The 26,633-nt window shown below is 40.3% G+C and overlaps 1 protein-coding gene across 3 annotated transcripts in view; it reads left to right on the plus strand.

Moving 5' to 3' along the window:
- LOC121504231 (nuclear factor 1 B-type-like) overlaps window positions 1-25,632 on the plus strand; it is a 74,670-nt gene extending 49,038 nt beyond the window's left edge. For 2 of the 3 annotated variants that reach the window (XM_041778919.1, XM_041778918.1), the window contains exons 5-12: window positions 675-795; window positions 3,220-3,341; window positions 6,273-6,404; window positions 6,544-6,728; window positions 8,728-8,866; window positions 10,829-10,911; window positions 14,827-14,915; window positions 19,860-25,632. In XM_041778919.1, the coding sequence (XP_041634853.1) occupies window positions 675-795; window positions 3,220-3,341; window positions 6,273-6,404; window positions 6,544-6,728; window positions 8,728-8,866; window positions 10,829-10,911; window positions 14,827-14,915; window positions 19,860-19,992 (1,004 nt within the window). In that variant the 3' untranslated portion in view covers window positions 19,993-25,632. The remainder of the gene's footprint in view (window positions 1-674; window positions 796-3,219; window positions 3,342-6,272; window positions 6,405-6,543; window positions 6,729-8,727; window positions 8,867-10,828; window positions 10,912-14,826; window positions 14,916-19,859) is intronic. The other variant, XM_041778920.1, reaches the window with a different exon arrangement.
- The last annotated feature ends 1,001 nt before the right edge of the window (window positions 25,633-26,633 follow it).

Raw genomic sequence — 26,633 nt, forward strand, 5'->3', positions numbered from 1 at the left:
AGAGTGAGGATGGGTGGTGAACTCCTTTTGTTCTGTAAACAGTGACCTAACCTCCCTTGAAACAATGTACCTCACCTTGACCTTAGCGAGAAAAACAAAACCTTTTACCTTATATCACTTTGAGATGAGATGCTGGGGGTGGAAAAATGAAGTCTGTCTTAATTGTTTTTGTTTAGGGATGCTGCTCTCATCCTGCTGTTATGAATGTAGCCACCTTTAAAAAAAAAACACAAAGAAAATATTGCCATGTTTTAATGCTCTGTGTTTACATATTAGTAAAAATTTGATTTGTCTTCAATGACAGAATCAATTAATATAGATGTAAACAGACATTTTATCTGCACCCACTACAGTAAACTGGCCTGTAAAAACGTGCTTACCTGCTGCCACTGTGGGAAGCACTAGTTTGTTGAGAGCTCAGCAAAAATGCCTGAGATGGTCAGACAGTTAACCTGCCAGTGAAAAGGGAGTGCTTAATTTGATACAGAGCGCCTCTAAACACAAAGCGTCAATAAGAGTCAGTCAAGCTATCGTGCAATTAATTGTCCGTCTCCAGATGCAAGGCTGAGGGAAGACTAAAGTACTTGGCCTGACAACACTGCTGACACTGAAGTCCTCCTTAGCAGTGATTACAGTTTAACTGTCTCTCTTTGTTTTCTCCCTGTCCTCTGCAGTGCCCATCACCCACGGTGCACCGGTAAACTTCTCCATGGCCGACATGCCCAGCCAACCCTACTATCACGACCTGAACTCTGGCGTAGGGCTGCATCGTTCCCTGTCCTCCCCTCCTGGCAGGTTGGTGACAAAAACTTTTTTGATTAATTTCTTCTGTTAAAACAGCGTAATACTGACTCTATATTAGTTATATCAGGGGTGGGCAACTGGCAGCTTGGGCGCCACATACAGCCCTCCGTTTCATTCTCTTTGCCTCACTTTCATATACCAATAAATAATAAAAATTAGGACAAAATCTGCTATGAAAATAGAAACATCTCTCTTACAATCTTTGATTACTAGTGTTTTTGTTTTTTTTTTTGAAAGAGATTATAGGGTGTCCATGGGGTCTTAAAAAGTATTAAAAGTTGATCAATCAATTCAGCCAAAATTAAGGATTTTTAACATCTGAAATGCAGGTCTTACATATTTAGTTTTTATGTTATTTTTATAGCCTAGTCTATGAAAATAAAACGCATCAAGCTATGTATTATTTAGGCTAGTATTGCTGCTGTTTTACTATTCATATTTATCACACATGGGATTTTTTTTTTACAAAATCTGCCAGAAATGACCTAAAATTCTGCCCAGCCTGATGGAGATGGATTATTAAAATCAATAAAACTAAATTATATGAACTATGGCTGATTAACTGCAACAGTAAAGTGAGTTTAAAACTAAAAGTAGCTTGAATTGGCTGTTTCACCTTTGTTTCCTAAACCTTATTTGTAGGCTGTTCAACTTTTTAGTTTTAACCACAGTGCTTGTAAACAGGTACTTCTAGATTGTTGTGTTACAACTTTTTGACCTTGTATGCAGCTAATTTATGGTAGTAGATTCTTTTTTTTCTCATAGTCTAATCTGAAAATGATTCAAGGATGCTTAATTTGCCTACAACAGTGACTAAGGGCATTTTCTTTTGGCAAATTTTTGTCTTACTATTAGAGTTAAAAAAAGGTCTTTAAAAGTATTAAACCTAATGTCAGATTTCCTGGGTTAGTAGATATAATGGATTTAATTGTCTCTGTAACACGTTTTAAGTGCATCACTAAACGTATTTGTAAGAAAAATAACTATGCATTTGAAATATATTAACAAGTGACTATCTTATTCACTGCTTTGAAAAAGCAGCTAGAAAGTTATTTGCTCCTATGTTGATAGCGTTAAATTAATTTCTCTTTGCACCTGAATAAAATAAAATAAATAAAAATGATCATGAAAGCGCCATATTCTTCCTCTCATTGATTTACTAGTAATATAATAATAGTAATTTGTTAAATATTAAAGGTTGGGTATTCACGCATGACTACTGTAAGATTCCAATAAGTGACGTCATTGGTTCACTGCTAGCTACTGACTGAAGGGCACGTTTTGCTAAAGCATTGGGAAGTGATTAGCTTAAAAGTTGAGCAATGCAATGAGCAATTAACTCGAAATTGCTGGTGAACTTGAACAAAACAGCAGCTGAATCTTTGCTTACATTAACTGAAGTGTATGGGGAACACTGCATGTCACATGCACGTGTGTTAGAATGGCACAAAAGATTTTGTGACGGCAGAGAGGATGTCCGATACAATGAACGTCCTTCGGAAAACATTCAACAATTTGAACAAATCCTTCAAAATGATCACCGACTCAGTGATAGCAGAAATGGTCTCTCTCCAATGATAAAGAAACAGTGCATGAAAATTTGAACATGACAAGTGTGTGCCAAAGTTGTCCAAAAACTCCTGACTCCTGATCTAAAGGAAAAATGCAGGCAGATTTGTGGAGATATTTTGGAACAAAATGAAGGAAGGAATTTTCTGAGACCTTAGCAAAAATGTGCACTTTAATCAGTAGCTAGCAGTGAACAAAGAAAATTTTGCTAAAATGGGTCTCAAGTTGAGCAATATGGCTAAAATAGTGGTTACAAAATGGCAAAAATGAACTAAAAGTGGAAAATGGGATAGCAGCAGCAAAAAATTGGCAAAAAAGACAAAACAAGGGGCAGTAATGGACAGGAAAAAAATTGTGAAAAGCACTTTATAAGTTATAAAAATGGAATAAAAGTGGCAAAAGTGGCAAAACAGTTTGAAGAGAGGGGCAACAATGGGTGGAAAGAAAATGTGAAAAGCAGTTAAAAAGTGGCAAAGGGGCAAAACCCAAATGGGTTTAAAGTGGAAAAACATTTGCAAAATGTGGCAAAAATTGATTTAAAGAGACAAAAAAATGGTGTGCTGCAAAAATGGTCAAGAAAGGCTTAAAGGGGCCTTGTCTTTCCTAGCCCTGGCTTCATATTCAGCATGTAGAAATAAGAGTGGCTTTTGTTTTATATTCTAATGCGTCAAAAGAAAGTAAATGTGTGAATTTCACAAAATGTAACTATAATTTTACCTTCAGCATTGCATAATACAACTGATTCCATGCTAAACATCCCCTCTACCTGCCCTAGCTTGTGTAGATGCTAATCTTAACGACAAAACAGTGGCTATAATTAGTTCTTAATTTCTCCATTTTCCAAAGCAAAAGGCCCAAAACTGTCAACATGGAGGAGAACATGGACACCAGCCCGACAGGACCTGACTTCTACTCGTCTCCTAGCTCACCAGCCAGCACACGGGCAAACTGGCACGACAGAGACGGAGGTGATTTTTCTTGTTCTTATTTGACCACCTTTATTTACCCACTGGAGGGTTAGTCAGGCATGGATGCACTTTTTCAGTAACACCCTCCGCATTCGTAAAGTCACACAGTCTGCTCTACACCGCTCGACAGTGCTGACAGATTTTAATGAAGGAAAGGAGGTTACTCATTTCATCCCCTTGCAAATAGATCTGATCAAAGTGCACCACTCACATTGTTTTTAACAGCAGCTGAACTCTGTCTAACTCTCAGCCTTGTCATTAGCTACTGTACATCAGTGCGTTTCGTTGCGGATGAACTGCATCTGGTTTCCCTGCACATGAACCTGTTCAACCCTCTTAAAATACATACCATGACAGAGATAGCCCCAGGCATTGCCACTCATATAAATGTTTAAAGCCATGAACTGCTTTCTGAATGTAAATTCTCTCGCACCTGTCGCTTACACAAAGGAAATGTTAGATTCCAGAGTGCATCCGTTATGAGGACAAAATGTTCCAGCTGTAATTCACAGCTTAGTGTCTAAAGAATAACGACTCTCTGCTTACTTCTAGAACAGAGAAACTGTCAAACACTCTCTTTACTTCAGTCAAGTGCAAGTTGTGAGATTTCAAAAGATTCAGTGTGTCATTTTCTTTACTAATGTCTTGTCAGAGGCTGCTTTGGAGAAACCCTGTTTACAAACCTCATAGAGAGATCTTAGACCTGCAGGGCTAACATGTCACATGATTCCTCATCGGGAAATCAGCCTATACATCTTGGCTGAACTTGAGAGAAATGCCCTATGTGCACAGTTTTCATGATCATGTGCCAACTTTAAGGTACATGACTACTTAAGAAGGGAATTAAGAAGTAAAGCTCACCTAATGAGCTCATACGTAGAGCTTATTGGATACAGGAAAAAAGAAAAGGTCTGGATTGTATGCTTCTGTGCAAGAGAGAAGCAAGATCCTCACGGGACACTTGCATGTCTCATTACGTTGTCTCCTGGTGCAGAGCAGAGCCCGTCAACCTTTTAATTAAGGCCTCACTGTCCCGTGTTTCCGGATCATTCTCGCTCTCTGCTGACTTCTTTCCACACTCTGCTGCCCACACCGCCTCAGACAAAGATGTGAGGAAACATTTTGTTAAGACTGCAACAGATTAAATGATTAGAAATAAGCAACGAATGCTGTGGTCTTTTATTTGAACTCCATTTCCATGCAGCCTCTTTATTTCTATATAATCGTATGTAGGGAGGCTGAAGGAGGAAAACACCAGAGATACAGCAGTGGTGGGATTCAACCACAGCCCACTGTGGCTGCATGAAATTTCAGCCTGTCCCTTTGCACAAGGCTTTGGAGTACGTCTCTGCGTAAACTTAGACACTTTGGGGCGAGGAGAAAGGGAAAGCAGTGGGTAGGAAACTCTCCAAAGACAGCCATTATTCTGTCAGGAGAGAATAAATGAGAAGTGGGGAGATATTAAACCCATATGAGGCCCACCAAGTGCCAAGTGGTCATTTCTTGCATATGGTTATTATTTGACTAAACCTCACCCCATAGAGGAATATGTGCGTACATATTCACCATCTCAGTACAACATTTACTAACATGTCATTATGCAAAACGCTTTATAATGAATGTGTTTAATTCTTTAATTAATTGACTAGTGTGATTTCCCAAAGCAGTGCACTGGATTCTCTAATGTATTTAATTAATAATAAGAAGAAAATAGCCTATACCTCCACCACAGAAACGTCCTGTTCTTACATGAAATCACTAAGCAGTGATATCAATCTTCCCAAAGGTATTTCTCCCTCTGACATGAAAATGAAAGCACTTAAGCTTGTATCCTCTTGCAACCTCAGAGTGGGAAATCCCCCTGAATTCCAGCCACCTTTGTCGCTCTGAGCTGAGTGATTCTTCCTGTGACTCCTGGGCATCCTTCCTTCAGAAAGTAGGACAGTCAATATTATAAAAATGCCTCAAAATGGGTTTATATAACATTATTTCAGGCAATGAGATGGATGATTTGAAAGTTATAAACCCCACAAATCTGTGTCGGACCAGAAAAGCACTTGATGGATGTTCATAGAAGAAGCACAAGCAGACATAGGCCATTGCTCCTCGCATCTATTTGTTATCACGTTCCCTTCAGACACTGTGTCTCACCACGGAAAATTGAAAACCGCACATCCGTGACAGCAGAACATTGCTCATGAAAGTGTAGAGCAGCAATAATGAGCGACTTGTAGAGTTTGCGCACATACTTCCAGTTTATAGAACTACACAAATTTTTCAACAAAACAAGTTCTTCTGCCGAGCCTTTTGGATTATTCATGGGGAATTACAGGAGCTTGTCAGACACCATGTAATGCCCAAGTGAGCAGATGCTATAGTGTAATGTTCTATTTAAGATTGCGTGAGGGGTTTTAAAATTCTTAAATCCTGTTTGAGCGACCGGCTGCTTTACAACTGTACATCAGTTCACTGGATTTAATTGTCTCTCTCAGACATGACAAAAGCCACATTTTTCACAGGATTCATGTTTCTTGGGGATGTCCAGTGATTTGTAATGATCCCAGAGATTACAAGTGATTTTGACCCTTTGCAAAGTCTGTTATTGACATCGAACGTTCTCCCTTGACTGCAGCTTTTGCCAAAGACATGAGACCCTTGGTAATACTAATCCTGGGCAGATCATATTCTGCTTGATTTCAAACATATTTCATTTTTGGCACCTAATTCCTTTCATTCATGAGAAATGGGAGCTTTAGTAGAAGCTGTAGGGGAAGTTTTATGAGTAACTGTCAGCAACACAAGTCTAGTTCTATAAAAAGTTAAGTTTTCAGGGGGTTTTATTCGCAAGGAAAGAAAAAGCAGCATCTGAAATTATTCTGACTTCAAGCATTTCTCTTTGTGTGTTCTTTTATGTGATTTTCCTCCAAGCAGACATGTCCTCTCCTACCATGAAGAAGCCAGAGAAGCCGTTGTTCAGCCCTACATCTCCGCAGGACTCCTCACCACGACTCAGCACTTTCCCCCAGCCTCACCACCCGGGCCTAACAGGTGTAGGACACAGTGGTGAGTGGCGCTGAATCCAACCATCAGATGCAATCGACTTTTTCCTCCTGAACACAGTTGAAAAATCTATGCAGATAGTTAATTAGCCATCTCCAATCAATGATGATCTCTTTATCTCTTCTCTCCGTCTCTCTCGTAGTTATATCAACAAGGAGCCCCCCTCCACACTCGCCCCTGCAGTTCTCCGCCTCTGCCATCTTGCCCCCGGCACCGTCACCTTACTTCTCGCACACCACCATCCGCTACCCTCCCCACCTCAACCCCGCGGATCCCCTCAAGAGCTATGTGCCGTCGTACGACCCGTCCAGCCCACAGAGCAGCCAGGTCGGTATCTCTCTTTTCTTTTATTTATTTATTTTTTCATGCTTTAAAGCAGTCGGTTTGTCAGCCAAGAGTCAGCGGCTGGTTTGGCAGGACTTTCATGGCCTGGAGTAGTTCTTTGTTATCTGATGTTATCCCATCTGACCTTCAGATTACAGATAAGATAAATAGCATGCATGTGTTATTATTTCATTACTGCCTCATGGGTGAATTCGCAAGTGCATTTGCAAGTAAGGAAATACATTCTCCTCTTTAATTCTCTGAATTTTATTGGTTTATCAAGTTTGAAGTAAGTATAATGTGACAAAACCCCAAAATAGACATTTAAAGCCCTTAAGCATACCACAATTTAAATAATTATAGCCAGGATACCTTTGAATGAACACATCTTTTAGATAAGCACTACTGTATGCTTGGGCATAAAAATAGTTGTAGGAAAGTCGATAATTATATGAGCCATCATAAGGAGTTGATGAATTAATTAGTGTAATATACAGTGAATGGAATCATGGTTGAATTAAACCACTTTTTATTATTGAGGCAGCTCCAGACTGAACTTTATAGAGCACTTCATGTGACATAGAGAAGTGTGTTTTTTCTGTCTGATATAATACTCATGGTGAAGGTTACAGTGCAGTCACAGCCTTATACTTGTAGAAGCTCTTAAAGAAAACAACTTAAAGCCTCCATAAAAAGTCAACCAAACCATCGCAATTGCAGTCACACATGACACACAAAACTGTATCGAGACATTGTTGTAAATCAAACAGCTAAGAGCTTTTATACTTTCTGGGTACACACTACGGCCAGTGTGTCGGAGAGAGCGAGTGCAGGCGTCTCTATAGATGAGAGAGCAGTGTGATATTTATGTGAGTTTTATATCCCCGCTGTTCTCACTGTAAACAAAAGCCTCGTAGACGGCTCCAACTCCAGAGCAGGGAGCGGGTTGGGGTTGGTGGAGGGTGGGTTGGAAGGGGGGCTGGCTGTTACTCCAGAGAAAAACCGCGGGGAATGATAAAGGTTGTAAATATTTGCCGTTGCCGGGGCCCGGCTCTTGTGCAGAATTAACTGGCCCTCTGCTGGGGTGCTGGAGAACGAAAAGAGGAGGGGGAGCTGTTGGCGAGGTGGGTCCGGTAGGGAAGCGAGAGCACTAGAAGACCGCTTGGGGGGAGGAGGGAGAATGGAGGGGGAGAGGGGTGTTCGGCAAATAACACAGCGCTTATAATCCCATGGACGAGTGCCAGAATGTTTTTATGCTTGCTTTAACGCAGATTATATTACACTCTAATTAAACATTCTATTCACATGGGAGGGAACCCTGTGGACACAATTCTTTTCCAAAAAGGCCTGTTTGAGTTTTGAACTTGGGGCGGCCCTGAAATGAACGCCCCAGACAGTCTCCAGCAGTCTGAAAGAGTAGCTCCCACTAGCTTCCTTTATTTCTTTCTCTATATATATAGTCCCTCTGCCTCGCTCTCTATACTCGTGCATTCACACCATTGTAACAGGTCAGTCTGAGGCTCTCTCAGCCTTTTCACGCCCGAGTCCTCCTAAATTCCATTTATGGCCGCCATTAAAATCATTGTGTAAAATCATGTAGGAAATCCATCGTCAGTGACAGAGGAGCTATTGTTGCTCCTGCCCCCCAGAGTTTTTAGTAATAACTGTGACAATACAGCGACTTAAAGCACTGAAATCTTTTCTTCACGCAGAGCATTAAATGTAGGAGGGAGCCTTCCAGTCACCTTTTGTTGTTGATTTTATTTTATTGGTCTGTGAAGGGAAAAAGAACATTTTAGATGAGTTAAGTCCCCCAAAATAAAGATAGGACTCTGTTGCTACAGTAAACAGCCATGGGGAAAAAAGCTAGGTCCTAAACCACAGCAAGGCATCACCATCCCTTAAATATGGGCTGAAACACCAATCTTTTAAGTTATTTTGTATTTTTAATTTATTTATTAATCAATCAATTTGTTGTGGTTGTGCTGTGCTCCACCTGCAGCCTAACAGCAGTGGTCAGGTAGTAGGAAAGGTCCCAGGCCACTTCACCCCAGTGCTGGCTCCTTCCCCACACCACGGCGCTGTGCGACCCGTCACGCTTTCCATGCCTGACACCAAGCCTATCACCACATCCACAGAAGGTGAGTCCTTCCCAAATGTTCAGCACAGATAACTTCACCAAACACCAGGCAACCTGCTGCTAAATATCCAGAATTTTTATACTTTTATTTTGAATTTTTGTGTGTATCTAACTTTTAGTTCCCTGCATTAGGGTGTGTAAGTGTATAGATGTTGCAGATACTGTGAACGCTCTAGCTATTTAAACTGGAAATAATATTAAGAAACAATTGCTTGGATTGTAACTTAACAGTGGACTTAACAACAGTATTAAATCTTTGTACAGTCTCGTTGGAAGTTTACAGCCTGCTGCATTAGGCTTTGTGATCACACTGTATGTTAACCAAGCAGATGGCCCCTGTTGAAGAATGAAGCAGATGCAAAAACTGTGGTTCCTCTAGTGTCCACTTGAGGCTTGCTCCTGAAACACAGAAACCCTCTTAAACACCCATGTTTAAATGTCACCTCTCACTGCAGAAATAAAACATGTTTATCAGAGGAACAACAAATTCACAATGGAGCACCACATGGTTCAGTATTGGGCCCTCTGTTATTTACTATGTATATTAAATGCCTCGGATAAAATATTTCAAATTCTTCTTTACATTTTTATAGAGATGAAACTGTCATTTACTGGTGTGCACCTACGCCTGCACAAGTTTTTGTGTATTATCAGTATATTTTTGACATGGTATATCAATCAGTCAATCAATCAAACTTTATTTGTATAGCACTTTTTATGCATTGAAATGTAGCACAAAGTGCTTTACACGCAACAGAAAATTAAAAGACAAATACATGAGTTCAACCCTCCATCCCTAACCCACTACCCTCCACCCCCCTTATTCCCCCTCCCTCTTCCCCAATCTGTAGTCCATATACAACATTGGCAACTATGCCATATATAATGAATTCCTTACAAACAGGAATGTGCATACCAAGGAAACACTATTTTAAAATTAAGAATGAGGAAACACTGGAGGTTAGGCTAGAATCTTAAAACGAAGTGACAGTAAATGAAATAAAAACAGATTGAGAGGATGCTAACATAAGAACCAAAACAACATATAGCTCAATAAAACTGTATAAAAATAAGTGTAAAGCACAAAAAGAGAGCTTGGTAAAGTTATGTTAAGAGGATAAACTACTAAAAGGCAATCCTAAAATTAAGATATAGTGAGACAAAACCTAAAACAGGGACAAAATTAAGATGATAAACTAAATTTTGAAATACCTAGGGTTTTTACCTGACAGCCTGGTACATTTTTTTTCATCTGACTAGCTATATTCTTTGTTTGCAGACACTGCACAATGGGTGGTTTAGTTTCAAACATGTGTTGCTTATATAAAGTCAGAGATATTCATACATACATAATTCAAGGAGTGTCTGATTTTATTTACAGGTGGTCCATTGTAGTAGTTTACCAGGAAGCTTACCTTATTTCCAACCTCTTTGCCGACTCTGTATTTGATCAAAAGTTAGCTGCATTTCCACTTTAGCAACCACCTTCATAGTGCCTCTTCAGAAACCAAAGCGTGATGTCACCAAGACTGCATCCTCCTTTTGTAAAGGCAATGGTCCTGACGTCATCTGTTGAACATCAAGTCATAATAAGATAACAAAAAAAGGATAGCAGTGAAATGGATAGCAGTTCCACCTTAACCTTATGTGCACAGGTGGCCCGGGTTCTGGTCTAGCCTGTGACTCCTTTCCCACCTGTCTCTCCCACACTCCCTTGTCCCTGTTGCTGACTCTATCCCCTGTCCTCTTTCTAAATAAAGGCATAATAAAGGCTCAAAATATTTCTTTAAAAAAACTGAAATGGGCACAACATTGAACCCTGTGGGACTCCATATGCATATTTTGCCTGACAAATACCTGCTAGTCACTCCACACCAGAGCAAAAGCACTGTGTAAAATTCCTTTAATGCTAATTCTAATGCAAGCATATGTTTGTGTTTTTTTATGATGGCGTGTTACCCAGGCTACTCAGCTCCTGGCACCCCGACGGCTAATCGTTTTGTCGGCCTGAGCACGAGAGATCCCGCCTTCCTCCACCAGCAACAGGTGAGGTTTCCCCCCTCCCCCCTTTCCCCCCAGTACTCAGCTCACCTGCTCCTTTTATCCTTTCATTTATCTGTCCCTCATGTCTCCCTGCATATCAGATGAGAAATCCCTGCCCTCTGCAAAAAGCTTGTCGCTTTCTGAGTTTGATTTGTAGAAAGCATTAAAGGGTCTTGTAAAAGGAGAGCACTTGTGGATCAGATCTGAGCACTTACAGATGAAGGTCAAGCATAGCAATCACTTTTGGTATGTAAAGCGTACATAAAATGTGATCAACACTTAGGATTTTTTGTTAGACCCATGTAAGAGTGAGGTTTAGCATGCAAAAGCTGGTAGATTGCACTGAAGACACATTTTTGATGCTGCCATTTGACTTTGTTAGTATTTGCAGGAGTAGTCACATTTTAATGACTTAATTGAGTTAATAATGCCCTATTTATATGATGGAAAAATTATGATTATTGGCAGCTTTGAGTTTACCAACCAAGTTACAAACAATACACTACACCACACTTCCCTTTCTCTTGAATTATTAACAAGAAAAACATATAATTTATAATTGTGTGTGTGAATATGAATGAGTTTGTGTGTCTGAGTTTTAATTTGCCATGTAGACTAGAGTAGGCTTCTTTTTCCTAGAGTTACATTAAAGAAAAACTTTAAAAAAGTGTCAGGAAATGCACGGTCATTGTGCGGCCACTACTCACAGGATGGATGGGACATGAGGGTGTCTTTGAGGCCATAATGCGCTCAACTCTACTTCCTCCTCACATATCTTTAGGAACACTCACACATAACACGTGTAATTGGTACACTCCCTCATTTACAGCTGAATATTTACAGCTGGCGTCACGCGGTTGCCCTAGCAGCGGCCTTAGGTTAGATGTGGTGACCCCTTGTATGTTTGCATGTGGGTGTGTTTGTGTGCATCTTGCGAGGTTAGGAGTGTTACGGCGTTGTTGGATGGGAGAGAGTGCTCTCCCCCCACCCTGTCTCATTGAAAGCGCTGGTCTCAGGCCAAAGCTTTTCCAACCACAGCTAATTGAATGCATCTGCACGCGGCTACATAATGATCGCTGGGTTTCTCCTCAGCTTGATTTTTTTTTCTTTTTTATGTTTAGTAAGAAAATGACAAAGCTGGCCTCTGTTCCCTCACCCCTCTTTCAGTCTTTTTCTCTCCCTCTCCATTTTATCCTTACATTCAGAGCAGGCAGGGGAAAAAATAGCAGCGAATGTTTGTCAGCAGTCAGGGGAAGCTTTTATTTTGCCAGGGAGGAGGAGAGGGAGGATTCACTTGGCTGATGTTGCACAGTTTGTCTTCCATATTTCCTAGCTACTTCATTCACTGGAGCACACAGTGACTACACATGACCGCAGCAGCCTTAGCATGCTGAATTCTGTCCAAAACTTGACGTGTCGAGATGCTTTCAGGCCTTTTGTATAAGATTTTTGAAGTGTAAATCAGCCACATGTATTATTATCCTCCTAACAAACAGCATGATGATATAATAGAAGAGATGCTGTAGTATACCTCTCATAAATTGTAATTGAATGATTCAGATTATCATCAGAAAATAAAAACAGTTTTTGGACTCTGCTTCAAACAGGCTTAAAATATAAAACAGTGACATCTTCAATAGGAATATTTCATACTTTAACTAGATGAATAAATGTTCTTGTCGACTGTAGGACTGCTAAACAGTCTTCATATTGATTCATAATGCTTCTGCTTGTCACAGTTGTTTTTCTTCTCCGTTGTCTGATTTAACAGCCTGGGATCTGGCCTAGCCGAGCAGAGCCAACACCGAGCCAAGTCCCTCAGGACAAAACATTTTCACCCAGTGCTCTGTCATTGTCTTCATCTGGCGTTGGGATGTTTATCCGTGAGGCTTACTGATATTTTCAGATGTTTAGTTGCAGATGTTTGTCGCTAGGCTTGGTTAGAAGAGGAAACACGTCATACTCATTTGTCTGAGTTTTTTAAAATGGTCAGTTGTGGGGCTGGACCACGGACGTGCACTGTTCTTTGTGCGACTGTCTGTGTGATGGATAGAGGCCGTGACCTACACTGCTGCTTTCAAAGCTACCTTTGATTTTTCATTTTAAACAGAGGAAAAGCAGAAGCTTTAGAAGGCAAATTGGGAATTTATGAATCATTGTAGCATAAAAACAGATCTTTCCATCCTTCTTGAACGTCTACATTAGAGCAAGCATTATCATCTTATATTTCCAGGACTAGAGTATAACTTGATTTTTACCTGATTACTTCTGGTGCACATAAACTGTTCTTCTTTTGAGAGCAGTGCCTATTATAAATTGTGGCAGCGCTGAAAAAGAGGCTGTGATACACACGCACAGTAGGCTCCTTAAATGAAAGCAACAAAACAAAACAACACCACCACACGCTCCCACACCTGCTCTACGATTCCCAGGCAGCGAATGTGTGAAAACCCTCCATTCATCTCTCGCCTTGGTTAACCCCTCGAGGGAATGCCACCATCGAGCATTCCGCAGGGAAAGATCCGTGATCAGATGTCATTTGGTATTATCTAAGGAAGGATCCTAATCCACAATCTGCCCGCATCTGTTTGCTAACGTTCCCCGTCTCCGTCCCCCCCCCGCTGCCTGTGCCACTCTGATGTGCCGGTGCCAGCGGACAGATGGCGAGCCCCTCGAGGAGCGGTGGCACCAAGCGTCTGGCCCAACCCGCACATTCTCTCCAAGCTTTTGTGAGGCTGGAGAGCGCGGGAGCGGCATGGGGGCTTCGTCTCCCAACCTTCAATAAACATGGGAACATTGTCTTCCTTTCTGCTTTATTCCGCAGCTTCTGATGGAGTAGAACTATTTCACTAATTTGAGATTAACTCCTTAGATTCTCATTCTACTGCCACTACTCTGCAGTTTTTCTTGAAAAAGTCAAGAAGCATCACAAAAGCACATCAACATTTTTGAGTATGCTTCGAGTAGGAACCCATCATCGTCTCCTGATGTGTTCCCCCAGGTGCTCGGAGGAGAAAGAGCACATTTCTCGTCCCCACAAATGGCTTTGAATATTCAGCGTATGCGTATATATCTGATTAAATCCCTCTTAAGAGCCTCTGCAGAACGTCTACCGCTGCACACAGAGTGCTAACAGTGCAGTTTTAGCCCGATGCATTACTAAATGAATGTGTTGACCACAGGGCAAGGTTAGGTTGGTATTGGCAGAGATAGCTCTCAGCTGGATTGCCGACACGTGCGCTCGCATAATGCATGCAAAGGAGACACAGTTTGTGTGTGGCTTTTTTTTTGCAGTAATTTGTAATCTGTATGTAAGGTTGGCATGTCTTAAGAGGGGGGATAGAGGGTTAGAGTAAGAGTGCATGTGTGTGCAAGTTGTGTGGGTGCGTGTTTGCTCTTTAACTTCATTGTAATTTTGACCCCTAATCAATAAAAACAGTTAGCTAATGAAAAAAACGTCTGCATGCTTGAGGGCATGCCTTCTCCCTCCTGAATCTTAAAGTGCACTTACACTGAAGCAGCGATTATCGGCAGGGTGCATGCATCCACTGGGTTGCATGGCTTCATCAGCTAACAGCAGTAACAACACACATAAACACTACCATTATGATGCAACCCACAGATAAAACTAACCTACTCATCTTTTTCATTCCAGGTTAGCTGTTGTACTAACTGTGAATGCATGTTTTTTCTTTCTGTCTGTTTTTCCCATATCTTTGATTTGACCCAACAGTTAATCACTCTGATTCCATGCTCTATTTTTATATTTCAAATACCAGTTAGGACTCATTTATATTTACTGAAGCTGCTCCTGCTCTCTTCTGCATGCATTATGTGTATACAGTGTTGAGTTGTAGTGTTATCTAAAGTGGAAGTTGTCTTGGCCCAGTGATCTGACTGCTAGGTTTCAATTGACAGCTGAGGAAGTGTGACTGGAGCGTGACTCAAAACGGCAGGCATTATGGCCCCAGTGCCACTGACGACACTTTGGGGATTACTTGGCAAAGGTAACCTTTTCATTCTTTCATGCCCTCTCTCTCACTCCACATCAATACACAAACTGCTATTAATATCACCATATCATGAATGATTTTCCATATTTTCCTACTCCTTAGAAGTTAATTTGTTGTTGACTTCTGACACGTGGTCCCGCTTTGCTCAGATAAAAATGAAAGATATTTCCTTGTGTCTCTCTCAAGATGTCCTCCCCCATCTTTCTATTCTTTTATCCTTCTTCACTCTTGAGTTATTTCCACCTTTTCCTGTAAATGTTGGTGTTTTTACTTAATGGATGTGGCTCAAATGTAATTAACCATGTATTTTCTACCCTGCCGCAGGTTTTTCCACAGAATTGCTCATGATTTTTTGGGGATGTTTTAGAATAAATGAAAACTCTGCCTTTGGAAAAGAATGATTTAATGTTTCTTGTGTCATCTGAGGAAAGCAACAAATCATACAGCTTTATTTCCGTCATGATGCTTTGTCACCACCCTGTTATTTGTCAGTGAATGATGACAAATATTCCACAGCTTTCTCTAGAAAACGCACCCAACAAAAACAAGATACTCTCACTTCCTCATACAAACCTGAAGGGAGGTTTTTAGAAGCAATAATGTCAAACCATGTTGAATCAAAGAAGTCATTCCAGGTCAGCTTCTCAGCCACGTGAGGATGTTTTACTTTCCACGTTGTAACAAGCTCAGCTTTGTCAGACTTAATGCTGAAGTCATGCTTACTATCTTTAACTTAAAGCTAGAGAAACAACCCCCTTCACCTCCCCAGTCACCTCCCCCTGCTCCATACTGTACACGTCTCCCTCCCTGGGGGGTAAACCTGAACCGTTTCAGCATGGCAGGGCGAGCGAGCTGAGCTAAGCCTTTTCCTGTTACGTCTCTCTTTTCTCTGGAAGTTTGCAAGTGTGAATGTGTGCGTGTTGCTCATTTTGTGCAATCACAAACCTTTTTTTTTTTTTTTTTTAAACAAACATGCACACGGCAGAACCCCCTTCAATAGGCCTCCTAATAGGCCAGTGGAGGTAGCAGAGAAAAATGTCCCCTGCAGCAGCTCCAACTCTCTTTACTTTACTCACAGCTGACTCCTCCTCTCCTACAGTAATGAGCTCTGATAAAAAAGATCCCAGCTGAATTTACTTAATTCATTACAAAGCTGGGACGCTAATTGTATTTTATTTTTCCCCTCTTTGTTGAAGTATTCACTGTTCAACATATAGACAGAATAAGTCAGATCTTCCCCTTTAAATGCAGCACTCAGCATTGCCTCTTCAGTTTCTATCCCCGAAATTAAAACGCTGCCCAACTCGCATGTTGCCATTGTGCAGGAAATGGGTCAGCAATCCATTAAGATGCCATTAGATAATCTAATTTAGGGAGCTAATCCTTAAACGAAGCACGCTGTATGGCCAGGCTGTGCTCGCAGGGAGTAGAATTAGCAAGGTTTTGGAGTTGGACAGGGCCAGGGGAGGCCATCTTGAAGGTTATCTGAGGAAAGGCAGCAGTGGAGGTCCAACCAAGATGCTTGTAGTACAGAAACATTAAGATGTGTATTGATAAAGTGTGGAAAGAAAGACATACTGAGGTAGCATTTTTGGCTTTGTTTGCAGGTGGAGGCAGCAAAAGGCTACTGCTTTACAACTCAGTACCCAGAATTCCTGTAATAAGGCTTAAAAAACCTGCATCTTAAAGTAGGGCTGATTGATGATGGCAGAAATCAAACTGGGGTTTTGTTTTATTATTCAGATCACAATAAGGGAACACAACAACTGTATCCCACAAATAATTTAACTTTTGAAACACTTTAATAATCTGGAAACTTAAAAAACAAGGAATAAACAGTAAGAGATATGTTTAGAAATATAACAATATGAAAATAGGATGTTTTATTCAGCCAGATCAAGAGTTTAAGATCTCCTTACAAGGATGACCTGGCCAACAGGTCAGCAGCACACGTCATAACAAATTATACATAAACAAACAACAGATTACAACCAATAAATCAAAACAATAATTCAGTCAGGAACACTCTCGTCACATATTTAACCATTTTATTGCAAAGTGGCTTTGACTTTCCAGAGAGCCCTTGTCTAGGAACCCCATATGGATAGATACATTTCTGACAATGCATACAATTAAATTACTTCAAAAGCAATTAATCCATAGTAGCTTGAATCTGAATCTGAATATGAGGGTGCAACAAGCTTTATGCTATAAAGGAGGAAGCTGGGGTGGAGGAGGTGAAGCTTTGCCAGCAGCAGCTGTGTGGTGTATAAGCATTACTGCAGGCAGGATTTAGTGAGTACGTCATATTAAAATACACCAGTGTGTTGAAAGAAAGAGTTGTGATTGGCTGTACAAGCTGGGAGGCAATAATTAGCATCTGCTGGCCGTCAGCTGACCACGGCTGGGCGTGTGATTGCATGAAGTAATGCTAGGATTCATTTTAAAGAGTGCTCATTTGCATTTGAAGTACAGGAAATTGAGATCACAGGAACAGGAACAATGGTCTCACGTAGTTGATTATTTAAGAATGAGAGAAAGGCTTTAAGTGAAATGAGTTCAGATGGTTTCAAATCAGTGTGGAGATTATTCCATGCAGAGGGGGGGCTGCAAAACCGAAAGCTCTTTTCTCTAGTTCAGTCCTTACAGGATGAACAAGAAGGTGGAAATGTCACAAGAACACAAGCCATAGTGACTTTTAGTTCTTTGGAGAAGACTACAGAAGTCAGAGGGAACTAAGCCAAGAAGAGCCTTGATTCTAGATACATACAGGTTAAAACTAGCTGGACAGGTCCACCTTGTAAAGTTAGAATTGATGGAATATTCCTTTGTAATTTACTTCAATTAAAAAAATATCATCAGTTTGGTTCTGTCTGCACTTAAGTTTCTGCAGATGAGATTGGACGTTAAAAGCAGATTGTAAAAACTCAAAACACCTGTGTATTCGATGACGAACAGCCAAAAGTAGTGATGTCATCAGCATAAAAATGACACAAGTCATTTAAAAGGTAGTCATGCCTACTGTTTATAGAAATGGAAAATAAAACAGGCACTCAGAATGAACCTTGAGGCACACCTTTGGAGACCTTCAGAAAAGGAGAGGTGGATCCAGCCATCTGAAAACATTGCATTCTGTTGTTGGTTGTCGTGATGTTCTGAAACATTTATCACACCTGACAAAACCTGTGGACAACAAAGTTTATTATGGCATAAACATTTAATCTCAATTATCTTGTCTGTGATCATAGGAAGCCAAAATTGTAATTTGAATTAAAACTGAATTAACTATCCTAATTAGATGATACCAAATGATTTAAAAAGGTGCACTACATGAGGCAAAAACTTTCTTTGGATGGGACTTTTAAGGATATCCTCTATATTTATATGAAGTAATTCAAATGAGGCAAATCTATACGTCTCTGTTAGTAGTGATGGGAGTCTTCAGCCCCCTCCACTCTTTAATCCACTCTTATAAAAGATTTTTTTTTTTTACATAAAAACCACTTCAGCTTTACATTTCAGGATGCAGATACGGCCCGACAGCCATCGATTTTAACAAGATTAAAACCGATCTGCTCGTTTAAAGCACACAAAGGCCCTGCTCGTCCGCTTTTGTAGCTGTGTGGTCCTCAAATGTAAGCCATTACCTGAGAGGAGTTTCATAAAGAAGGAGAAAACACACAGAAGGGAAGGAGGGAGGGTGGAAGGAAGAACGAAAAAGAGAGAGCTGCAGTCCTTGGCCACTCTGTGCGCTCTTTGTTCAGCAAGGTAGGAAAAACTTAATCCCCCCTTTCCTGTCCGATGATTTTTGGCAGGAGGAAAGAGAGAAAGAGGGAGGGGAGGAGAGCGGGAGAGAGAGGATAGCATGAGGACGAGTTGGACAGGGAGAAAACTGCTTGAGAGGATTAGCCTTGAGGTTGTTTTTAACTCTTTACGCACTCAGAGACAAATTTAAACTTAGTGGATGTTTGCAGCAATTTTAAAGATCTTTTCTTTGTCCTTTGTGTCACTTCTTATTAAAAAGTCAGGCTTTGAGACTTTGAGCTTTGTTGAACTTGTCTTCCTTTTGTTTCAAGTTCAGAAGCATTGAGTCGTGATTTGTATGAGAGGCAGACTGGTTGATCTAGAGCAAAAACAGTCGTCATGAAGAATGACAGAGAATGTTTAAATCTTTGCACTTTCTCTTTTTCCACTTATTTCAACATCTTTCTTCTGTTTTTTATGGTCCCACAGTTGTCGTTTCCCCCTGCTCTTCTTCGCTTGTCTCGTAAAAAGTTTGGTCAGTGGGGTAAAAAATGTGCGACACAGGTACTCAGACCTAGCAGAGGTGATGTGAGAGGTGGGAGGGAGTTAGATGAGTGCACACTGGGGGCCTGTGGGGGGGAGAAGGGGGCGGAGGGAGGGAGGGGGCTAATTATCTGACATCTACGTAGCGCAGCACCCCACGGGAACAACATGCTGTTTGTTCCCCGCTCGCGTTTTCAGTTAGCACCGTTGCTCCCCAGGAACAATCACTGTGTTGTTTTGCCATTAGCGTGAGATGAATAGGGATGGGACAGCTTTGTGTAGGGACCCCCTCCACATCCCTCCACCCCCACACCAATCACAACTACCCCCCTCCATGCTTTTCTATACTGCTGTCAATGCAGAGACGAGGGCCTGCGTCACATGATGTCCTTCACTGGGAATCAAGTGCAATCACCTCAGCGTAGATTAATGAGCTGTTTTTCTGTTTCTTTGCCTCTCTCTGTCTAAATCAGTCAAAATAAGAACTTTTGCCTTGATGACTGTCAGCAGAGCAGTCATGCCGGACATTAGAGAAGTACCGTTTTGTATTATTGAGAGGAAGAATCAGATTTTGACTGTACAAACAGATTAAGAGCATGTGACTAATCTCTCCGTCTCCCTCTGTCTTTCTCTGTTTTTCTCTCCTTGCAGTCCTGGTACCTGGGCGAGCTTAGTTCCATTCCAAGTGTCGAACGGGACTCCGATTCTGCCAACAAATGTCCACCAGAACTACAGCATAAACATCATTGGTGAGCCCTTGGTCCCCGCTGAGACAGGGAACTGAACACGCAGAGGCCGGATGACCTCACAGGGTGGATGGGTGGTGCAGAGCTCGCACTACAGGCGTCCGCAGCCATGAGCGAAACCAGCAAAAGCAGCACGAAGCTGCGCAATCGTCCCCCAACCCTCCCCCTCCAACTCCTGTCCCTCCCCATGAAGGACACTGGCCGTGAAGAGAAGACGAGGGAATCGCTTCAGAGGAAAGAGAAGAAGAAGAAGCTTCAGGTCTGCTGTCTGCCCTGCCCACACATCCACCAGCCACCAGTCAGTCGTTTTGTTTGCAGAACTTTTCAGTCCATTCAAATACTGTGATGTATAGATGCCTTAATGTTTTATTGCATGACACTCTAGTCTCATAGCGGCAATTCCTATTTTTCCATGTCGGAGAAGGGGGAAAATCTCAATTTACACACAAACACACACGAGTGAAGAGGTCTGCACATCAACAACCTCTGCCTGGTGGATGGCTCCGACTCAGCCCTCTTTAAAAGAGGCTTTCCCACGTCAAAGATTCACTGTGTGCACCATAGGAACAAAAAAATTGTGAATTCAGAGTGTTTCTTCTTCCGTTTGATTTCAGTTTACTGTGATAAGACTCTGTTCAGAAAATGTGTTGACTTTGCTTATTCTTTAGTGCTACTTCAAGAATTAACGCAAACTCTTGTGAGAGTTCAAAACTCTCATTGCAGTTTTCAAAAAACACTAAAAGTTCGGCTCAAGATTGGACCCCTCATTAAAAAATTCCTTTACAAAAGGATTTTAAAAAGACGGAGTTTATGAAATTCTCATTAGAGGCAAGTGCAATTGAATTTTTGAAGGGAAGCTATCAGTCTGTCAGCCCTAAGACTCTAAAGGAAGGGGGATAAATATTAAGTGGTTTTTTGGGTAAAATGTTTAAGAAAACATTTGATGATTTCAGTCGCTTATCCGTCTCCTCACACAGATAAACATCAAGCTGAAAAGCAGTTGAAGGCAAGCACTATACTACCTGTGCAGCGCTGAGCAAAACCAGCACTTCTTTTGAGCCCTTCCCATCGTAATGGGAAGATTTTTTTTTTTATTTATTTTTGGGAATGAAATTATGAAACATAAGCAAAGAAACTAGACACACATAGTGTGTAAAAATGGCATTTCATTTTTTGAATGTTCAGGATAAGATCAAGAGCATTTGGCCATCAGCTTCTAAAGCTTATGTTTACAAAAAAAATGGAATGCAAAGTATTAATTCATGCAAATGTACAGTCGGCTTATGTGTAAAGCAGTTTGTGCAAGGTTCAGTGAAAACTGAAGTTATGAATCCAGGTGGTGGCAAATCCCTGAAATCTAGAAATGTGCACGGCATGTTCACAGCCATTGCCTCTCCAGTCCAGACATATTTATACGAGGAAAATCTCTCCAATACTCTTAATTTGCACGATGACATATAGTCCACATTACGTGCCTTGCCTTTGAATATAGAGACATCACTACACTTGTTTTTGCTGCATTTATCATTATAGAAAAAAATTAACATTTTTATGATAAGAATTGTTTTGTACTCTGAATAAAATTGTTGATTTTTAACTTCATGTACTACTCTATCTCACAGTTACATTGCATATCAAGGCTGTGTATAGTTGCCGTTTTAAAGTTTGTAATCAACCAGCATTTTTTTCTCAGTATTTTGGTGGTTTTTCTAATAACCTGTCATCTTTTGTTCTCCTTGTTTTTCAATTGCTCATTTTCTCATCTTCCAGTTACTATTGTGGAGGGTGGAATTCAGAATTATGAAAATTATGCAATACCAAGTTTTGCCTATGTAGGTAGTGCTTATAGATGCGTCAATTATTAGAGGCTAGTTTGGAGATAGACAATATTGTAATGCATTTATTTTGTTGATATCGTTGTTTGTCGTTGTTGTTGTTGATGATGTTGTTGTTGTGGGTGTTTTCCTTTTTTATTGACCAAAGTGGGGACTGCTTTCTATGCAGTGTATGACAAGGTCTTTTTTTTCTTTCTTTAGCATATTTAGGCCTACCAACTGACGGTGAGACGTGTTCCAGTGTATTTTGAATTCGGGAGTTTTAGGGGAGAGGGCGGTATTTTTCTAGAAGTACTTATAAAAAAATGCACCCTTGGTCTTTCTACGGCTGCAAAGTCACTGATTGGTCTACTGTGACTCTTCCTTTCAACTTTCCACCTGGGGTGCTAGCATGTGATCTTGAAGGAGCTCATTTTTCACAGGAGAGACGGCTTGACTTGAGTATGACAATCATTTAAAGAAATCAGTTTATGTAGAACTCCATTTTTTTTTAAGCAGCAACTCAGAATGAATACTGTTGCATGCTCTTATTGAATCCTACGCAGTGCTATTGTAGACGTAACCGAATGCAATTCCCATGTAGATGCCTTATCAGTGAAGTGGCCTGTGACCTGCGCAACAATCACACACCGACTAATGCTACTGAGACCTGTCCAAATCAGACGCAGACAGGCTCAAGCAAGCCTTTAGAAAGTATTTTATAAGACGTAGATTTGTACAAATGTATATAGGATATGCACATATGTCAATTCCTGAGATACTTCCCCTGCAGAGCCCCATAGACAAGAAAAATTGGACCACAGACGTTTTGTGTTGTCTAAATAGAATCTACTAGAAAAATATAGCACTTAAATAGCACATAGGCAATCGTCTTCTCCCTGTGCAGTGTTTTGAACCCCCCAGTCTTAAATAAATCTCTCAGGAGTAATACAGGGCATTATTTATAACAATCGTTTTCCTTCTTTTTATTGTAAAAATACTTTTCTCACAGCGGCGCTTTTGTTGCTGCGACACCTTTTGCACTCTTTCCCCTACAATCGTGAAAGAAATGTTCCCCTCAGAGAGGTACGATCACGCAGAGGGCTAAGAAGCAGAAAACTTTTTTTATTTATCGTTTTTATTTTGGAAAAGAATCCTCAAGTCAAGCTCAATCTCTCCGTCTTCACCCAGATTTCTTATGCAGAAAAATTGAAAAGTCACCCCGTTCTATGTGCACTGTTCTGTCTTTTTTAATTATTTTCTTTATTTCTCTTTTAAAAAAAGGAAATCTCTAAGTGCTTTGCAGCCTTTGGCCATTGGAGACCCCACTGAAGTGCATTGTCCCCAAGTATGTTTGTGACTGGATGTGTGTTGGATAAAAATGTGTCAGGGTCACTTTGGTGTTTATTTGAATAGGAGACTGTACATAAAGGTAAATATCCTGATTGCGTCGATAGCAGTAGTCTGTGGGGTTGAACTCTGCTTTGGCAGCTTGGGTGTTTGTGTGCATGCGCGCATGTGTGACTTGTGAGCTGGGTGTGTGATCGAGTGCCTCTGACACTACACAACGAGAGAAGATGAGGGTCTTTCTATTGATTAAAAAAAAGAGCCTGCCATAGGACAGGAGTTTGTACACTGTAAACTTTCTCGAGAGTTCTTCTCTTAAACCCTTATTTGTAAATCTTCAATTCTGGGGGGAAAAATGAGTCAGTTCCATTTTAGGGAAAATTTAATCGGAGGCTGGATTTGGGTTAGAACTCTCCAGAATTCCCCGATGCATAGAATCTAAAGTGTTTTTGCTTAAGTTGTGGTATTCTTGTATGTAAAGTAGAAAAAAAGAGGAGGTTGGGAAATATTCTATACAGATCCATAAATATAAAAACGTCATCAATGAAGGCTTTTTAAAATTGTAATATTATTATTTCTGATCTTGGTTAGTGCTTAGATATTTCCATTTGGGAAACACTTCATGAATATTTGATTTTTTGTTCTTTGATTAGTGTGGCCATAGCAAGTGTGATGTGATTTATTTGTTTTTTAATGGGTATGAATTCTTGTCCAACAAGATGGTGGTGTGAGTGTGTTCCTTGTAGCAGCTGGGAGGTCATGAAACTTCACCAGTTTAAAGAAAACGGCCCTAGATTGCACCTGACCTAAAGTGAGAAGCAGGGTAAAATCTGCAGCAAGAAACGTCCTCTAAGAATTGATCAGATTGCTTCTTTTATCCTTTATTTTGTTTGTTTTCAGAGGAAATGTTGCAAACAATTGGTGCTACATTTCAAAAAAAGTTTGGCCAATTTTGAAAGGTTTACTTCGCCAATATGTAGACGATGCGCTCGTATATCTGCTTCAAGAAAAGCATCAAGGAATCACTCCTTTTGCACATTCCACATGCTGTCTATGCCCGATGTCATGTGGAAAAGTTCCTTTTACACTACAAACAAACAAGACGAATTGCAGATGCTTCATTTTAGGGAACTGTACCTTCTAGCTAATGAGGGTATAGCTGCTAATATATTTAGCATCTTCAGGCTAGGTTACACATTTCTGTGGCCAATCAATAAGCTTGAAACTTGAAATTTTAACCCACCTATCAGCAGCTTCAAGGCAGATTTTAACACTCACAACAACATCATTTTACAAAGTGTTTTGTCAATCATGAAACAGGGCGACTTTATGCAAGGAGGACCTGTGGCACTCATGCAATATGTGTTATTTTCTTTGAAACTGAATGTCACATTCTGTAGAGGACTCAGAGGGCAAATACACAGACATAGAGGAAACATTAGATCTTCATTTTCATCCTACATAAGCAATACACCTTCCACACGTTGGCTAGCTGCTAGTCACTTAGCATCAGGTTGTTCTAAACATGAAAACCAGCATTTTTACCAGATGTAACATTCACCTAAAGAAGACTAAAAGATAGCAATGCAGTGCCTGTTCAAGCTGTCCAAGTGTCTGTTGTAAATACTTGTAAAATGTGATAGACTTACTTTCATATGTGACGAGATGAAACACCTTCACACAGAACAGAATGTGGCTAACTCATCTGGATTATTCTCATGACCTTTTTGATGTCTTTGGGTTTTTTTTTTTTTATTATTTTAGGGAGGGGGGTCTATTGTGTTTTTTTTAAATCATGGTAACAATGCCCACATCATATCAAGCTTGTTGAAAATTTGAGAGAAAGTGTTTTATTTTGTTTCATTTGTAAAAGGGGGAGTGGGGCAGGGGTTCAGTGCTACACTAAACACAGTGAAAGGATGATCAAAAATGTCTTTTCTCAAGATTGGTCACCAGTTTTCTCTGCAGGGCTGATTTATTTTTGGGTCTTGTGGCACTTTTAATTCCCTCTGCGCGCACATTTCTACTTGATGAAATTATATTTAAAATGAACAACAACAACAACACCAACAAAAACAATATGTAAACAGTCTCCAGTAGTGATCGTAGTTACACTGCAAGTGTGTGCAAAGGTCTATGTATGTATCTGAATGTACGTTTTAGAGGACTTTTGAAAACCTTTTGTTTTTATTTGTTTTTTATCTTTCATTGACAGTTTAGGAGCCACAGGTGTCCATTGTGAACTGTATAGCGAAGGCCTTGATATCCCTTCTTTTATTGATTTTAGAAACGCCAAGCATAAGGCGATGCCTTCAAGCTGGTTACATTTGGTGCAGGGGCTAAAATTGCCACAAGATTAAAATCAGTGTAAATAAAGGCTCAACTTTTTGTGATTGTTACTGTTATATCCAGCCTATACTGCTAGCAGCTGTTTTTACTGCAGTCAATTACTGGAAGTGGATATATTTCCTATGCAAAACTGTTTAAACAATAAAATGAGCTATGCTTCAAAAATGACTTTAATGTTATGTCTTCTTCTTGTGTTTATTTTATTATATTTGACTTGACTTGATTGCATTACATGATCTAGGAATAAAAGAGTTCCTGTTTGAGGTTTGAGAGCACATTCTGCTCGTTTGAAGAAAAGTTCAACTGCCACAAGCAAGTTGGCTCGAAGTTGTGGGGAAATACAGCGCTGAAGTGTTTTTCCTATTCTAGGGACTGTATGCAAATTAAAAGCCTTGGTAGTGGGTCGAGGAAGGTGAAAAGTCTTTTCTCTGCTGAGGAGGGAGTCAGACTGGTATTCTGAAAAGCAGAGAAGGATTTTGTCTCTTATCCCCATTGTTATCTCATTCTTCCATTTATTCTAGAATTGATACACTTAAAGGAAACTAATTGGTCATATAGTTACATAAGTTTTTTTTTTATTATTATTTAAAGAGTGCTCATGGGAATCTGAAATATATTCAATTTGTTTGAACAGGATATAGCACTACATGATGTTATACATTTTATATACAAACCCCAATTCCAGAAAGTTAGGCTGTTGTGCAAAACATGACTAAAAACAGAAAACACCTTTTTGTGAAGCCATGTTCACTTGAATACAACAGAAAGTTGTTTGTTCAAACTAGTGCTGTCAAACAAATAACGTTTTTAATCAGATTAATCACTGGGTTGCTGTGGATTAATTTCGATTAATCATGATTAAATATTAATTTTTAATCTATATTAATCACGTTTCATTTTGCATAAGCAAACAGACTCAATCTCTGACAAACGTATGCTTCGTGTTAATGTGGTATTTTAAGCTGGAAGTGCCTTGGTGAAAAGAAAACTCCTTCCTGCAGAATGTGCATAATACTTTATGTCGGTCGACTGTTCCGTCTTGTTTTTATTTTGTACTCAAATTTCCTATCGAGAGGGCCAACGTGCTGTTTAGTGTCTTCCATATTGAGTTGGTTGGTCACTACCGGATCAGCGGCCCGACGGTAACCCTACTTGGACAAACTGCCCGA

The sequence above is a fragment of the Cheilinus undulatus genome, linkage group 22 (assembly GCF_018320785.1).
Source record: "Cheilinus undulatus linkage group 22, ASM1832078v1, whole genome shotgun sequence".
NCBI lineage: Eukaryota > Metazoa > Chordata > Actinopteri > Labriformes > Labridae > Cheilinus > Cheilinus undulatus.